The sequence below is a fragment of the Grampus griseus genome (genome assembly GCF_964374135.1).
Source record: "Grampus griseus genome assembly, chromosome: X".
In the NCBI taxonomy this organism is placed as follows: domain Eukaryota; kingdom Metazoa; phylum Chordata; class Mammalia; order Artiodactyla; family Delphinidae; genus Grampus; species Grampus griseus.
The window spans coordinates 46,674,599-46,691,870 of record NC_138999.1 but is presented as its reverse complement, the minus strand read 5'-3'; the positions used below and the strand labels follow the sequence as shown (position 1 = coordinate 46,691,870).

The window sequence follows — 17,272 nt, the reverse complement described above, 5'->3', positions numbered from 1 at the left end:
TAATGGGTAGGGTTGTGTTCCTGTCTTGCTCATTGTTTGGCATAGGGTATCCAGCACTGTAGCTTGCTGGTCATTGAGTGAAGCTGGGTGCTGGTGTTGAGATGGAGATCTCTGGGAGATTTTTGCAGTTTGATATTATGTGGAGCTGGGTGGTCTCTTGTGGACCAGTGTCCTGAAGTTGGCTCTCCCACCTTAGAGGCACAGCACTGACTCCTGGCTGCAGCACCAACAGCCTTTCATCCATATGGCTTAGAATAAAAGGGAGAAAAAGTAGAAAGAAAGAAAGAAAGAAAGAAAGGAAGAAAGTAAGAAAGAAAGGAAGAAAGAAAGAAAGGAAGGAAGGAAGGAAGGAAGAAAGGAAGGAAGGAAGGAAGGAAGGAAAAGAAGGGAGGGAGGGAGGGACGAAGGAAGAAAGGAAGGAAGGAAGGAGGGAAGGAAAGAAAGAAGATAAAATAAAATAAAATAAGGTAAAATAAAATAAAGTTATTAAAATAAAAATAATTAAGAAAAAAAAATTTTTTTAAAGGGAGAAAAAAAATGGACGGATAGAACCCTAGGACAAATGGTGGAAGCAAAGCTAGAAAGACAAAATCTCACACAGAAGCATACACATACACACAAAAAGAGGCAAAGGGGAAAAATCATAAATCTTGCTCTCAAAGTCCACCTCCTTAATTTGGGATGATTTGTTGTCTATTCATGTATTCCACAGATGCAGGGTACATCAAGTTGATGGTCGACCTTTAATCCACTGCTTCTGAGGCTGCTGGGAGAGATTTCCCTTTCTCTTTTTTGTTCGCACAGCTCCTAGGGGCTCAGCTTTGGATTTGGCCTGCCTCTACATGTGGGTCGCCGGAGGGCGTCTGTTCTTCGCTCAGAAAGGACGGGGGTTAAAGGAGCAGCTGCTTTGGGGACTCTGGCTCACTCACGCCACGGGGAGGGAGGGCTACGAAGTGCAGGGCCAGCCTGCGGCGGCAGAGGCCGCCGTGATGTTGCACCAGCCTGAGGCGCGCTGTGCGTTCTCCCAGGGAAGTTGTCCCTGGATCCCAGGATACTGGCAGTGGTGGGCTGCACAGGCTCCCCAGAAGGGGCGTGTGGATAGTGACCTGTGCTCGCACACAGGCTTCTTTCTGGCAGCAGCAGCAGGCTTAGCGTCTCATGCCCATCTCTGTGGTCCGCGCTGTTAGACGCGGCTCGCACCCATCTCTGGAGCTCCTTTAAGCAGCGCTCTTAGTCCCCTCTCCTTGTGCACCAGGAAACAGAGAGGGAAGAAGAAGTCTCTTGTCTCTTCGGCATGTCCAGACTTTTTCCCGGTCTCCCTCCCTCCCTCCCGGCTAGCCGAGGTGCACTAACCCCTTGCAGGCTGTGTTCACGCCGCCAACCCCAGTCCTCTCCTTGAGCTCAGACCGAAGCCTGAGCCTCAGCTCCCAGCCCCGCCCGCTCTGGCGGGTGAGCAGACAGGCCTCTGGGGCTGGTGAGTGCTGGTCGGCACTGATCCTCTCTGCGGGAATGTCTCCGCAGAGGGACAACAGGGAATGTCTCCCTGTTGCTGTCCTCTCTTCCGCGGCTCTGAAGCTTTCCCCTCCGCAATCCGCAGTCTCCGCCCTCGAAGGGGCTTCCTAGTGTGTGGAAACCTTTCCCCCTTCACAGCTCCCTCCCACTGGTGCAGGTCCCATCCCTATCCTTTTGTCTCTGTTTATTCTTTTTTCTTTTGCCCTACCCAGGTACGTGGGGCCTTTCTTGCATTTTGGGAGGTCTGAGGTCTTCTGCCAGCGTTCAGTAGGTGTTCTGTAGGAGTTGTTCCACACGTAGATGTATTTCGGGTGTATCTGTGGGGAGGAAGGTGATCTCTGCGTCTTACTCTTCCACCATCTTCCCCTCGTCCCCCCTTCTGCCATTTTTCAGGCAACTTCATAATTCCATTTTCCCAAAACTTTTTATCTTTTTGAGCAAAGAACTCTTCCAGGTGCCTTTTACAGTCTTCCAGGAAATGGAAATTTTTTCCATTAAGAGAATTTTGTAAAGACCGAAATAAATGGAAATCCGAAGGTGCAATGTCTGATGAATATGGTGGATGAATCAGAACTTCCCAGCCAAGCTGTAACAGTTGTTTCCTGGTCATCAAAAAACATGTGGTCTTGCGTTATCCTGATGGAAGATTATGCGTTTTCTGTTGACTAATTCCAGACACTTTTTGTCGAGTGCTGCTTTCAGTTGGTCTAACTGGGAGCAGTACTTGTTGGAATTAATCATTTGGTTTTCCAGAAGGAGCTCATAATAGAGGACTGCCAACCCCACCATATACACAACATCACCTTCTTTGGATGAAGACCAGCCTTAGGTGTGGTTGGTGGCGGTTCATTTCACTTGGCCCATGATCTCTTCCGTTCCGTATTATTGTGCAGTATCCACTTTTCATCTCCCATCACACTTTTTAAAAAAATTTTTCTTTATTTATTTTCTTTATTTTTTTGTCTGCGTTGGGTCTTCGTTGCTGCGCAAGGGCTTTCTCTAGTTGCGGAGAGTGGGGTCTACTCTTTGTTGTGGTGCACGGGCTTTTCATTGTGGTGGCTTCTCTTGTTGCGGAGCACAAGCTCTAGCCACACAGGCTTCAGTAGTTGTGGCATGCAGGCTCAGTAATTGTGGCTCACGGGCTCTAGAGCGCAGGCTCACTAGGTGTGATGCACGGGTGTCGTTGCTCCATGGCATGTGGGATCTTCCGGGACTAGGGCTCGAACCCGTATCCCCTGCATTGGCAGGCGGATTCTTAACCACTGCGCCACCAGGGAAGCCCCACACTTTGTTTTAAAAACAGAACATTTTCATTACGTTTCAGTAGGGAATCGCATGAGGAAATATGGTTAAGAAGGTTTTTTTTGCCTAACTTATGTGGAACCCAAACATCAAAGCAATTCACATAACTAAGCTGGTGCAAATGATTTTCAACGCTTGATTTGGATATTTTGAGTATGTCGGCTGTCTCCTGCGTGGTATAATGTTGATTGTTCTCAATGAATATCTCTATTTGCTGGCTATCAACTTCAACTGGTCTACCCAACTGTGGAGCATTGTCCAGCAAGAAATCTCCATCATGAAACTTCACAAACCACTTTTGACACATTTGATCAGTCACAACACCTTCTTCATACACTACACAATTTTTTTTTTGCGTTTTCAGTTATGTTTTTACCTTCTTGAAATAATAAAGCATAATATGCGGAAAATGTTGCATTTTTTCTTCCATCTTCAATATTCAAATGGATACACAAAAATTCACCAGTTTTGGTAAGTCTTTTTTTTAATGCGGGCTGATATGACACCTGTCACATACAATCTAAGAAAACTGTTTCGAATGCAGTTAAAGACAACTAAGTGCTACTAGAGCCGTCTTACGGAAATACCGATCGAACCTTTCGGCCAGCCGAATAGAATGCCCTTCAATTTGAGTGTGTTTGAAGTTTCCTTTTTTCCCCCACATTCAGATCATGCATTTTTGTCAGGAATACCATGCAAACAATGTTGTAACCTTTGTGCATTGTATCATATTAGGAGCCATGTAATGTCAATTTGTCCCAATATTTCTGAGGTTAAATTTGATTACTTGGTTAAGGTGGAGGCTGCCAAGTTCTTCCACTGTAAAGTTACCATGTTTTGCTTTTTAATGAATAAATGATTTGTGGGGAGATATTTTGAAACTATGTAGATATCTTTTTCCTCATCCAACTTTCACCCACTAGTTTTATCATCCATTGATGATTTTCTAACTTTGTCATTCCTTATATTTATTTGGCTTTGTATTGTAAGAGCTTTCTTTTGTTTGTATCAGTATGAACTCTTGGATTATTTTATTAAATGCATTATATTCTGTTACTCATTATTTATTTTCATGCCCAATTTTTCCATATTTGGGTATAGGGAACCCCTTCAGGGTGGGTCAAGTGTGCTTTTGATATGTTCCCATCGTTCTGTGAGCAGTTCTTTACTTTGGTGGGTAGCAAGATGATCCAGGCTCATCTTATATTTTCTTTGCCCCAGTGCTGGAATCATCCATTTCTCCAAGGAACCTTTATCCCTTTTAGTTTAGAAACCAAGATATGAGATAAGGTATATGTGTTTTTTAAAGAGACTCCAAGGTGATTTTGCTGGTCTTTCTGGAACCCATTGTAATAGAGCCTTCTTGTATACAGGAGTTCCATTCAGATATTTGCTAAATGGACAGGACTAAGGAGTAGTTGAAATAGTCCAGGGAGTTGAAGGAATATAAGTAGAGTCACTGTATATGAAAAAGCCCAACTCATTCAGAGGAGCTAGAGTTCAGTGTGGCTTCAAGAAGAGAAGAGCTAGAGAATGAGGCAGGGACCAGTTCATTGAGGACTTTATTTGCCATCCAAAGGAACTTAACCTTATAGAAGATGAGGGGCCATCATAGAGGGTTTAAACTAGGTAGGTAAGTGATTGATCTTGGTAGATTTGCATTTTAAAGTCACTGTACTGTCACCAGCGGCAATGCATAGGATGGATTAGATAAATGTTTAACATTATTTTCCAGCAGGGTTGGCATTTGCCTTTATAAACTTTTCTCCTAGATGCCAGTATTGCAGCTGCTGGATACTAACATCTCAAAGGAATTGTTGGCAGTAGTTTAGTGAAAAGGGAACAAGAGAGAGAGACCATACAATACGTTAAAACTTGAATCATTGATTTATCTGTTTCTGGAATGGTAGCAACTCTTCCTTTTATTAGTAGTTTTACAGTCAGGACTGGAAGCCATTGAAAAATAACACAAACAAAAGTATAAAATAAATGCTGTCTTTTTAAATGAAAAAGTCTTGATGAATATCAATACTGCTACATTTTATTTTTCTTTATGTTTGGTAGTAACATCAATAATAGGATTGATATAGACATTCAGTAATGTAGACATTTTACCTGGTTTGTGTGGTAACCAAAGTATGAAATGTAACAAACACATTTTCTGCAATAATAGCAAATTGCACCTTCAGCTTAAAGTTTTGCTGTTATCATAATAAGTTTTATTTCTGTGCTATTTACAGCCTGTATCCCAAGCAGTTGGAGCTGAACAAACAGCAACTCTTCTAAAACCGGATTTAGTTCGAAGGTGAGTATCTTCAAATTAATACCATGAAAGCGATGAGGGTATGTTGAAGTACTGCATTCATTAGGTGCTTAGTGTGTCCTGACTGAAGAAGTTTCAGTGTTCTAGTATTTGTATGTATGTTCAATAAAAATAGTAGATATTATTTTTACTTTTTATGTTAATAAATATCATATGGACTATGAAATTATTGACCATTCTCTTGTTCACATTATTATAATATTCTGGGGTGGTTTTCTTTTTGGCTGCACCACCGTGGCTTGTGGGATCTTAGTTCCCTGACCAGGGATTGAACCCATGCCCTTGGCAGTGAGAGTACAGAGTCCTAACCACTGGTCTGCCAGGGAATTCCCATCATATTCTGTTCTTAGGAAAATGTTATAAGAATTTAAAAAGGAAATAAGAAATAATGTAATTTAAAGTTCCAGCTAATCTAAAGAAATAAATTACAACCAGATATATGATTATATTGTCATTTGGTAGTTGTAAACTAATATTTTTCTCTATCTTGTTCAGATTGGGTTAATTTCTCTTGTTCTGTCTTCAGGTTCACTGATTCTTTCCTTTGTCCTATTCATTCTGCTATTGTGCCCACTCAGTGCATTTTTTATTTCTATGATTGTACTCTTTCTATAATTTCCATTTGTTTCTTTCTTAATATCTTCTATTATTATGAGATTTTCTGGCTTTTCATTTGCTTCAAAAGTATTTGTAATTGCTCATTGAAACAATTTGATAATGGCTGCTTTAAAATCCTTGTCAGGTAATTCCAATATCTGATTCATCCTGGTGTTGGCATCTGTTGATTGTCTTTTCACATTCAAGTTGTGATTTTCCTGGTTTTTTGTATGACAGAGAATTTTCATTTGTCTCCTGGACATTTTGGACATTATGTTAGGATACTCTGGATCCTATTTAAATACTCTATTTTAGCAGTCAGTCATTGTGTTTAGGTGCAAAGGTCCTGGTCTACTTCTGTGGACTATGGTTCTAATGACAATTTAGTTTTCAGAGTCTTTGTATTATTATTCGGATCTGCTTGGTTCACCTGACACCATTGGGACCCACTGCTGGACCAAGGGGTTGGAGAGCACTTCTCTAGGCCCGCTGCCCTAAGCCAGCTCTCCAGACCACATGCTACTGGTAGGGTTCCCACCAGCATCACCAAGGGAGGAAAGGGCCCACCTGAATCACCTTCTGTTGCTAGGTTGGGGTTCAGGAGACCACTGGGCTTGGGCTACCTTTGCCTTTTGGCCCAGGAGTCAGGAGATGCCAAGCTGTTATATTTTTCCTCAAGTCCTGGGAGTCCCTAGCTAGTCTGCCTTCATCTTTTCACTCTTCAGTGCCCTCCTGTGATATTCTACTGTATTATTTCCAGATTTTTTAGTTATACTTAGTGGGGAGGAATGGGGAGAGTTGAGTTTCTGCCATCTTATCCCAAACCCTAAACTAGTGTTTTAAGATAACTTTGCAAAGTGAATGATACAGCTGCATTGACTAGAATTATGTCCCTTTTCTCCTCTGAAGGTGTTATTTATTACTGCTATTTCTCTGTCTATTAAAAAACTAAGAGCAGTATTAATGTATTTTCTTCCTCCACTTATATTTATGAAAATTCTTTTTCACAGGGACATAGAAAAAGTTTTAGGAGTTCGTTTTATTTTTTCTTGTATATCTTTATATAGATACTTCCTGAGTAGTTTTTAGGAGAAAGGACTTAACCTAAAAATTAATTTAAAAAATATCTACTGCTTATAGATCTCATTTAAGTTTCAAATGTATTTATTGGAATTTTTGTTATTTATTGAAATATCTTCAAATTTATTAAAGAAAAAGCTGAAAAATACCTTTGACACAGATCAGCTGAAAGTTAGTCTGCCCTGTCATAATCATATTGACTTGAAACTGAAAATATAACTAGTTAGAATTAATCATGTTGAATCATTTTCACATCATTCATTTTCAGTTTTTTTTAACCAAAATTATGGTGTATTTTTTCTTCTTCCCTCCCTCCCTCCTCCCTCCCTCCCTCCCTCCTTCCCTCTTCCTTCCTTCCTTCCTTCCTTCCTTCCTTCCTTCCTTCCTTCCTTTCATTCTATTGAGGTAAAACTCATGTATACCCTTATATTAGTTTTGGATATACAGTAGAGTGATTCACCATTTGTATATATTATGAAATGATCACCACAATAAGTCTAGTTTAAACATCCATCACCATACATAGTTACAAAATTTTTTTTCTTGTGATGAGAACTTTAAAATCTACTCTCAGCAACTTTGAAATATGCAATACAGCATTATTAACTATAGTTGCCATGCTGTACATTACATGACTTATTTTATAACTGGTAGTTTGTACCTTTCGACTCCCTTCACCCATTTCGCCCCCTCTCCACCCCCTCCCCCCACCACTGCCTCTGGCAACCACTGATCTGTTCTCTGTATCTATGAGCTTGGGAGATTTTTCGTTTTTTTAGATTGCACATATAAGTGAGATCATATGGTATTTGTCTTTCTCTTTCTGACTTACTTTACTTAGCATAATGACCTCAAGTTCCATCTATGTTGTTACAAATGGCAAGATTTCATTCTTTTTTATGGCAGAATAATATTCCATTGTATATACACACTACATTTTCTTTATCTCATTTTCATTTCTTTTTCTGTTTCTTGCACTATTCCTGTCTTCCACACCTCATGTATCCCCTGTTGAGTTTGTTACATAAACAGCTATATTTTGAGTGAGAATTGGTCTTTAGAAGTTTTATTTGAACATATTAATAAGAAAAACCCCAAAACAAACAAAATAAAATTGATCAGGGGCTTCCCTGGTGGCGCAGTGGTTGAGAGTCCGCCTGCCGATGCGGGGGACGTGGGTTCGTGCCCTGGTCTGGAAAGAATCCCACATGCTGCGGAGTGGCTGGGCCCGTGGGCCATGGCAGCTGAGCCTGCGCATCCGGAGCCTGTGCTCCGCAATGGGAGAGGCGACAACAGTGAGAGGTCCACGTACCGCAAAAACAAAAAAACCAAAAACAAACAAACAAAATTAAAAAAAAAAATTGATCAGGAACATCCCCTGATAAAAGGTTCCACAGAGGTCCATCACTAGCAGTGTTTTTCTTTCACTCTCACTACTGTGAGATGTTGGCCTGATACGTACAATATAATCTCAGTGTTTCATAACTTTTAAAAACAGCTTTATTGAGATATAATTCACATACCATTAGATTTTCACCCATTTAAAGTGTACAATTCAATGGCATTTAGTATATTTGCAGAGTTGTGCAGTCATAACTTTTTGAGAGATATTGTACTACTTATATATTTTATTTAAACATTATTTATGATTTTATAATTGAGGGTTTTTCTTAGAATTTTACCATCAAGATGGAATGATTCTATCCACAAAGGAATTTCAGATGTTAACTCTGATTTGGGTTAAATATTGGACTTTGAGAATCATTTCTTCTCTGAGAAATTGAATTGGAGTTGCTTTTTTTTTTGAGTAATAGTTTGAATAATGATGTGGCAGCTGTGAAGGAAAACACCAATACCCCTGATAACCCAAGTGGAAATGGCAAACAAGATCGGATCAAACAAAGAAGAGCTTCCTGTCCTCGATCAGAGAAGGGGACTAAATTTCAGCTTACTGTCCTTCAGGTCAGTGTATAAATATGATTTGGTTAAGAGTGCATGTTGAGGTCTGGGGGGGTCAGGGAGGGGCGATGTTGCTGTGGAGGTGAGTATAGGGTATTATGAAACTCTGCAGCAAACACTCTTGAACACAAATCTTTGTATATATACCTGATTATTTCCTTATGATAGATTCCTAGAAGTAGAATTAGTGGGTCAAAGGGTATGAAGATTTTTTTGAAGTTTCTAAATACGTATTTCTAGGTTGCTGTCCATAAAGTCTGGACCAGTTTACATTTCCATTAGCAGTGCATTTTCTTTAGCTTAAAGGGTCAATTTGTGGGAGAATTTTGGAAATGAATGACCAGATTTAGATCTTTGCATTGCAGGTAGCTATAGTGACCGTTGTAACTTTTTTTTTTGCCTTTTCATAAAAGTTGTGTTCCTTTTCTTTCCCACAGGTTCACATTTCTAACTTATTTTTTGCTGAATAATTTGAGCCTTAGATTTGTCATACAATAGTTGTTTAGGCAGTATTTCATCAAGGGAAAAACAGAATCTTTTTAGATTCTGAACAGTTTAAACCATTTTTTTCATATATCGTATGCGAGCTCATCCAAATGTTTCCTGCACCATTTACAAAGAGAAGACAATGACTGACTCTTAAACTAGTGACATGTTTGTGCCCAGGTGTCAATCTCTGGAGACAACATGGTGGAGTGTCAACTGGAGACACACAATAACAAGATGGTCACCTTCAAGTTTGATGTTGATGGTGATGCACCAGAGGATATTGCAGACTATATGGTAAGTACAGTAAAACCAAATTATTTTCTCTTAAGCATTCTGTCTCTTTTTCCTCTCTAACTCTCCCCCCATTTATTCAGAGCCATCTTTTTTTAGGGTACTGCTAGTTTTTAAAATTTGTACAGAACTAAATTGGTTATGATCAAGAGTAAGTCACTATACCTCCTCTGGTTTCTGTATATTTATGTGTAAAATATGAGGGAGTTTCATTAAGAGAGGATCTAGGTCAGTGCTTCTTATGCCTAGCTGCATGTCAAAATCACTGGAAGAGTTTTTTAACAATTCTGTTGGGAATACCCTGGTGGTCCAGTGGTTAGGACTCGGTGCTTTCACTGCCGTTGTCTGGGTTCAATCCCTGGTCGGGGAAATAAGATCCTGCAAGCCACGTGGCGCAGCCAAAAAACAAAAAGCCCCAAACAAAAACTAAAACAAAAACAATTCCGTTGCCTGGGTCCCTAATTAAATCAGAATTTTTGGAGATGAGGCCTAAGCATTAATAGTTTGTAAAGTTCCTCAGGTAATTCTAATGTATTAGCTACTGATATAACATCCTACATATAGGTGTTCAAGTAATGTTCATCATTTCATTTAGTTTTTGTATTTTCTTTGAATTGTTAGGCTTAAGTTAGTATTCCCCTCCTCTTTTTTTTAATGGGAATGATCTAGGGTGGCACGAAGAGTACATAATGCTTTTGTTTCTGCCAGTTTTCTTCGTATATACATTCCTGGCCAAGCAGAATTTAACATTTTAAAAGTTAATAATTTTGTCAGTCTGCCTCTTATTCAATGTAGTATTTTCTGAACTGTCTCTAGGCCAATTCTTTATCATCTTTAGAGATGCTTCATTTTGTGTTTTTTTTTAATTTAAAAGCTTTTGCGTTTGGACATCCTAGTTTTAAACGTAGACATTACCTCAGTTATGTTCTTCAAATGGCAATCAATTCATAGAATGCCAGATTTTTTAAAAATACTGGCTTCTGGTAGGTAGTGCCAATCTGAAAATATCAGTGGTCTCAAAATAGAATAATTTAATGTATTATGTGGCATTTTATTGCTGGTCTTTTTTAATTCTGTTGTGGCATTTAGATCTAAATACCTAATTTATTTTTCTTTATGGTAGTCACCATATTATAATTTTGAAGAAACTAAATTCATTCTTGTGAATAGACTTACTTTTACTTTTGGATAGGTTGAAGATAACTTTGTCCTGGAAAGTGAAAAAGAAAAATTTGTAGAAGAATTGAGGGCTATCGTAGGTCAAGCCCAGGAGATCCTTCATGTCCACTCTGCTGCAGAAAGAGCCATTGGAGTTGACTCTATTACTATGGAATCCAGCAGTAGCCAAGTAAGAGAAATTGCTTAGCAAATAGGTCTTCTCGGATATGTATCAGGAACTTCTTTATTTATCTATTCATTTTTAATTCAGACAGGATCATCTGAACAAGTACAGATAAATTCTGCATCCACTCAAACCAGCAGTAAGTATACTTAATAAAATTTACTATTTGGCTTTTGAAGCAAGACATTTGGAAACTTTTAATGTACACACCTTGGGAAAGATGTTAGCCAATAAAGGAATTTGATAAATTGTTAATGTAGGTTTTCCCACACTTTGAAAGGACTTTATAGCCCAGAAATAAGAAGTAAAAAAAGTGAGAAGTAAAACCATTCTCCAAATTTCCTCCAAGTATTGGTTCTTTACCTGATTAATTTATTTCTGAGTTGTTGCATGGTATGTTACCAGAAAAGCAGTCACAGTACTGCTGACCTTTAATGGCTTTACTGTTTGAACTTAACTGGTAAGTTTTTCTTTTCCTCTATATGAGATGGACAACAACTTTCTTAACTAAAATCATTATGTTCTAAGTTTGCCTCATGTTTTAATAGCATTAGTATCTTGATTTCATTCTACCAATGATATGCTTCTACCTGCTCTGATCACTAAGTTTTTGTAAATCAGATACCAGATAAACTGCCAGGGACTAAAAATGGTGTCTTCTATTTTCTTTTCTCATAAATTTATCTCTCCATTCTTCTCAGCTCTGGTCATGGGTATATTTAGAGTGTCTGGGAGGGGGAGGAGAGCCACAGACAAATGAGGACATCTGAAGGAATTATAACAGCATGAAGAAGCAACAGGTGGTGTGGGAGTCATGGAACCAGATACCATTACCCTCAAATGTAGTTTGTGTTAGGATGCCAGGGTTCTCCTCTGTCTTCTTTTTCTCATTAGCAGGAGTCTGAGTAGATTTCTTTTTATTTATTTATTTATGGCTGTGTTGGGTCTTCGTTGTTGCGTGCAGGCTTTCTCTAGTTGCAGCAAGTGGGGTCTGCTCTTCGTTGTGGTGTGCGGGCTTCTCACTGTGGTGGCTTCTCTTCTTGTGGAGCACGGGCTCGAGGAGTGCAGGCTTCAGTAGTTGTGGTACACAGGCTCTAGTTGTGGCGCACTGGCTCAGTAGCTCCACGGCATGTGGGATATTCCCAGACCAGGGCTCGAACCCATGTCCCCTGCATTGGCAGGCGGATTCTTAACCACTGCACCACCAGGGAAGTCCCTGAGTATATTTCTGACTGGCAAAGTAGGGTAAAGTTTAAAAGAGAATAACTTATTTGAATAAGTTAACAAAGTAGGAGTACAGATGTAGGGGCTTATTTTACTTTATTTTTTAAGTTGTCATACAGTAAAATAGACGTTTTTTTCTTTTGGTGTAGGGTTCTGTAAATTTTAGTCCTCTTATAGATTTGTGTAAGCACCACCATAATCAGGATACAGAACAGAAGATGTAGGTTTTAGTGGAAAAAGTGCTTTTCGTTTTTTTCCCAAAACTGCCCTGCTTTTAATTGCTATTGATACAATGTTTGTTTCCGTAGAATCCAAAATCCTTCTCTAAAGATATCTTGTGCATAGTTGTTAGAGTATTTTTCAGTCAGGGTTGGGAGGTCTGGTCTTATAAGTTACACATATCCTAGTGCGTTGTAAATGGAGATAAAAGACAAAACGGTGTTTTAACCTGGTTTCCTTAGTCAATAGGTAAACATATTGACAATTGATTAGCATATTAATTTTTGCCAATTCTTTCTACAGATGAATCTGCTCCTCAGTCATCCCCAGTTGGTCGATGGCGATTTTGTATCAATCAGACAATAAGAAACCGTGATGCTCAATCTCCTTCTTCTCTTCAGCAGTCCATGTCTACAGTTCCTGGGCTAAATCTGCTTTCTAGTAAGTGTTTGTTCTTTGCCACCTTTATCCAGACCTGGAAGATGGGGATGCAAAATATATACTGTATCTTTAACTTGTTTTCATGGGTATTTTATGCTTATGAGAATTTTCATAAGCATTTTTGAAGATATTAATGTTAGGAGGGAACTTAAGCCATTTAAATTTTAATATTTATGGAAAAAAAAGGAAAAGGTTTTTCTCCTTATTAGGTTGAATTCTGTGTATTTTGAGTTTTATTTATAAGAATACTTTCACACAGGTTCTAGTTTGCCCCTTGCTCCTCCTGTTCCTTTTGAGTTTGGGTACTAGTCCATGCTTTGTACTTACCATACATGCTTAGCCATTCTTTGTTATTGTTCCAGGTCCAAGAAACATAAGTAATAAGGAAATATCACAGGACACGCTGCTCACTCTAGAAAATAATCCATGCCAGCGTGCACTTTACACCTCCACATCAGAACACAAGGATGTAGTTGATGGTAAGATTTCTGAATATGCCAGTGTAGAAACTAAGCAGCCAGCTATACTTTATCAAGTGGAAGATGACAAGCAGATAATGGCACCAGTTGCTAGTAGTTCCAGTCTTGAATGTGAGGGACTCACCAGCCAAGCAGGCATATTCCTACCTGTGTATCCAGGTCACCAAGCTGCCAGTCAGGCAGCTCCTGGTGAGTCAACTCAGATTGCTCCTAACTCTCTTACAACTCCGGCATTTATGTCTGATCAAAAGCCTCAGTCCTTACCGGTGCAGCAGCCAACTATGGATGCAGAGTTTATTTCCCAAGAAGGAGAAACCGCAGTGATCGTGGAAGCAAGTTCTCCTAAGATGGTCATTCCCACTCAGACCCCTGGCCTTGAACCAACTAGCCTGCTGTCCTCTACGGTCCTGGAATCAGACGGGGAAGGACCTCCAAAAATGGAGTTTGCAGACAACCGAATTAAAACTCTGGATGAAAAATTAAGAAATTTGCTCTATCAGGAGCATAGCATATCTAGCATCTATCCTGAGAGTCAGAAGGATACCCAAAGCATAGATTCTCCGTTTTCTTCCTCTGCTGAAGACACAGTCTCATGTCCAGTGCCAGAAGTCATAGGCATCAGTCACTGTGGAATTCAAGATAGTCCTGCACAGTCCCCTAATTTTCAGCAGACAGGCTCTAAGATTCTGTCCAATGTGACTGTGAGTCAGCCTGCAAACATATCAGTGTTCAAAAGGGACCTGAATGTGATAACTTCTATACCCAGCGAATTATGTTTACATGTAAGTATCATTCTTTCTAACCAATTCCTTATCCTATGCTTTTAAAGAAACGCCTTCTTTTCTAAAGTTCTGTCCTTTGAAATGAAATTATCTATGTCACAAGATTCTGAGGTCACAGGTATTTAAGAAGGCCATAGCTTAGGCTGCAGGGGCCCAGAACTTAATAGAGATGGTAGAACTTTCTTGGTGAGAGAGCCCTCTGGTGAATTAGCTAGGAACTTGTGAGCAATGTTTATTTTTGTATTAATGACAGAACAGGACTGATTTATAGATTGTTTTAGTGGGTAGGAAGAACTTGCTTTTAGATTTCCACTTAAAAATTCCTGTTATCAGTTTCATTTTTAAAAATATTATGGTTTTAATTTAATCTTGTTTATGGGTTTTTATTTATTTGAAAAAAATATTTTAAAAGGAAAAAAAACCCATAATCTCATGACTTGTTTTTTTTAACTTATGTAATGTAGGAATTTAATTTCTCTTTTCTGTTCCTTCAACTCATAGGGATAACCACTATCTGGTGCTTATCCACTATATGGTACTAATCCTTCTTGACTTAAGCTTATACAGATCTACTTACAAACCTACAACTTCTTATTCACAAAAATAGTATTGTGCTATAAACATATTGCTCTACAACTTAATTTTTTAATTTTACAGTATATCATAGACATATTTTAAAATATTTATCACTGTATCTCTTTATTATTGTTATTATTATATAAATAATATATGCATGTATATAAAGTAAAATCCACCCCACTTCTAAACCTATAGACACAGCTGTTGATAAATCTTCCCAGACATGGTTTTCACTAATATACAAATATTTATATAGCACTTCTTTATATGTATTATATCTGTTTACAAAGACACAGATACATACTATATATTTATATACACATACTTCCTTACATACATGTGCGTTCTAAATTTTTTTCCCACTTATGGACATCTATCCATGTCAGTATACATAGTTCCACCTCACCTAACTTTTCAAAAAATATATTTATTTATTTATTTGGCTGCATTGGGTCTTAGTTGCGGTGCGCAGGCTTCTCTCTAGTTGTGGCTCTTGGGCTCTATAGCGCACAGGCTTGGTAGTTGCGGCGCACGGGCTTAGTTGCCCCGTGGTGTGTGGGATCTTAGTTCCCCAACCAGGGATTGAACCTGCATCCCCTACGTTGGAAGGCGGATTCTTAACCACTGGACCACCAGGGAAGTCTCCTCACCTAACTTTTGTAAACAACAGCATAATATTCCATTGAGCAAATATAATTTAAGTACTTATTTTTTGGTAAACTAGTAATTTAAAATTATGCAATTAATGCATAAATGCAAAAGAAATTCAGAAGGATAGAAAATTAAAAGGAATTGTTGTGTTAACACTCCCACTCCCCAAACACTATTAAGTTCCTGGTTTTAATTCTTGTGGTCATTGCTATTAATAACTTATAAATAATATACTTATCGATTTTTTGATTTAGTAATTTTATACAATAAAATTTGACTCACTTCTATGAAGGGTAGAGAAATTATATTTTCCCTTTCCTCTACTTTTCTTCCCCATACACCTCCCAATTTTTATTACTTAAATTACTTTTTAACATTGGCAAAGTTTATAACATCTACATTTTTTTCTTTATCGGTTTTGCTTTGTCTGTAGGTTGATTGGAAGAACGAAAATCAGTAAACAGCATTTGTATTATGATTATTTGTGTTATCTGGTAATCACGTAACATGATTAGAACCATAAAAAAATGAAATGTAGGGCTTCCCTGGTGGCACAGTGGTTGAGAGTCCGCCTGCCGATGCAGGGGACACGGGTTCATGCCCCGGTCTGGGAGGATCCCACATGCCGCGGAGCGGCTGGGCCCGTGAGCCACGGCCGCTGAGCCTGTGCTTCCGGAGCCTGTGCTCCGCGACAGGAGAGGCCACGACAGTGAGAGGCCCGTGTACTGCAAAAAAAAAAAAAAAAAAAAGAAAGAAAGAAATGTAATTCTCTGTCATTTAAACTTTGTTGCTCAGGAGACTCTTCCAAGTGTCAAGGTTAAATGGATTCTTTTGTTTGTTTCAAGTGTCCATTGCTACATCTAGATCAAACTTATTACCTGCCACTGTTTCTGGTGTCCTAGAATTCCTTTTTATTTCCCCCCTGAAATGCTTCAATGAGTAATATTTTAAAATATGTTGCATGTGTGACCAATTTTTTTTAATGTCCAGAAATATCTTTATTTTGCTTCACAATTAAGTACAGATGGTAGGATCATTTTGAGTTAATTTTTGTATATGGTGTGAGATAAAGGTCCAGCTTCATTCTTTTGCATGTGGCTATCCAGTTGTTCCAGCACTGTTTGTTATTTTATTCTTTGTTGTTATAATAAATGAAATTGTTTTCTTAATTTCCTTTTCAGATTTTTCATTGCTAGTGTATAGAAATACGATTGATTTTTGATTGTTGATGTTGTATCCTTCAAGTTCGCTGAGTTTTTTTTAATTAGCTGTGATAGCTTTTGGTAGATTTTCTATATAATATCAGTATATAAGATCTTATCATCTGTGAATAGAGACAGTTTTATTTCTTCATTTCCTGTTTTTCTTATCTATTAACTTTTCATTTCATGCTTTTTAAAAACATTTTTGGCTGCATGTGGTCTTCATTGCTGCGTGTGGGCTTTCTCTAGTTGCTGCGAGTGGGGGCTATTCTTTGTCGCAGTGTGTGGGCTTCTCATTGCGGTGGCTTCTGTTGTTGCGGAGCCTGGGCTCTTAGGCATGCAGGCTTCAGTAGTTGTGGCATGCAAGCTCTAGAGCGCAGGCTGTGTAGCTGTGGCGCACGGGCTTAGTTGCTCCATGGCATGTGGCATCTTCTTGGACCAGGAATTGAACCTGTGTTCCCTCCATTGGCAGGCAGATTCTTAACCACTGCACCACCAGGGAAGTCCCTCATTTCATGCTTTCCATCTCTTTGTCCTTTTGCTTTTTGTACTGGGAGAATGTCTCAACTTTTAAGCTGTTTATAATCTCCTATTCAGCTATTTTTTTTATGTCAAGGAATTGCATTTTTAATTTCTAGTAACTATAGTTCATTCTTTTTCTTATGGATATAGTATATTCACACATCTCTTTCAACATATTAAAGTCTTATTAATGCTGTTTCCCTGGGTATGCTGTTTGTTGAGTTTAGTGTTTTCTTAAAGTGCTGGTTTCCCAAAAGTGTTGGTGATTCTTCGTTGTG

General features: G+C 38.8%; 1 protein-coding gene across 3 annotated transcripts in view; it reads left to right on the top strand.

Moving 5' to 3' along the window:
* Window positions 1-17,272, top strand: part of WNK3 (WNK lysine deficient protein kinase 3) — a gene marked incomplete at both ends in the record, with an annotated part of 147,026 nt that overhangs the window by 84,487 nt on the left and 45,267 nt on the right. For all 3 annotated transcript variants that reach the window (XM_082681003.1, XM_082681002.1, XM_082681001.1), the window contains 7 exons: window positions 5,055-5,119; window positions 8,629-8,776; window positions 9,440-9,556; window positions 10,746-10,901; window positions 10,983-11,034; window positions 12,642-12,779; window positions 13,142-14,040. In XM_082681003.1, the coding sequence (XP_082537129.1) occupies window positions 5,055-5,119; window positions 8,629-8,776; window positions 9,440-9,556; window positions 10,746-10,901; window positions 10,983-11,034; window positions 12,642-12,779; window positions 13,142-14,040 (1,575 nt within the window). The remainder of the gene's footprint in view (window positions 1-5,054; window positions 5,120-8,628; window positions 8,777-9,439; window positions 9,557-10,745; window positions 10,902-10,982; window positions 11,035-12,641; window positions 12,780-13,141; window positions 14,041-17,272) is intronic.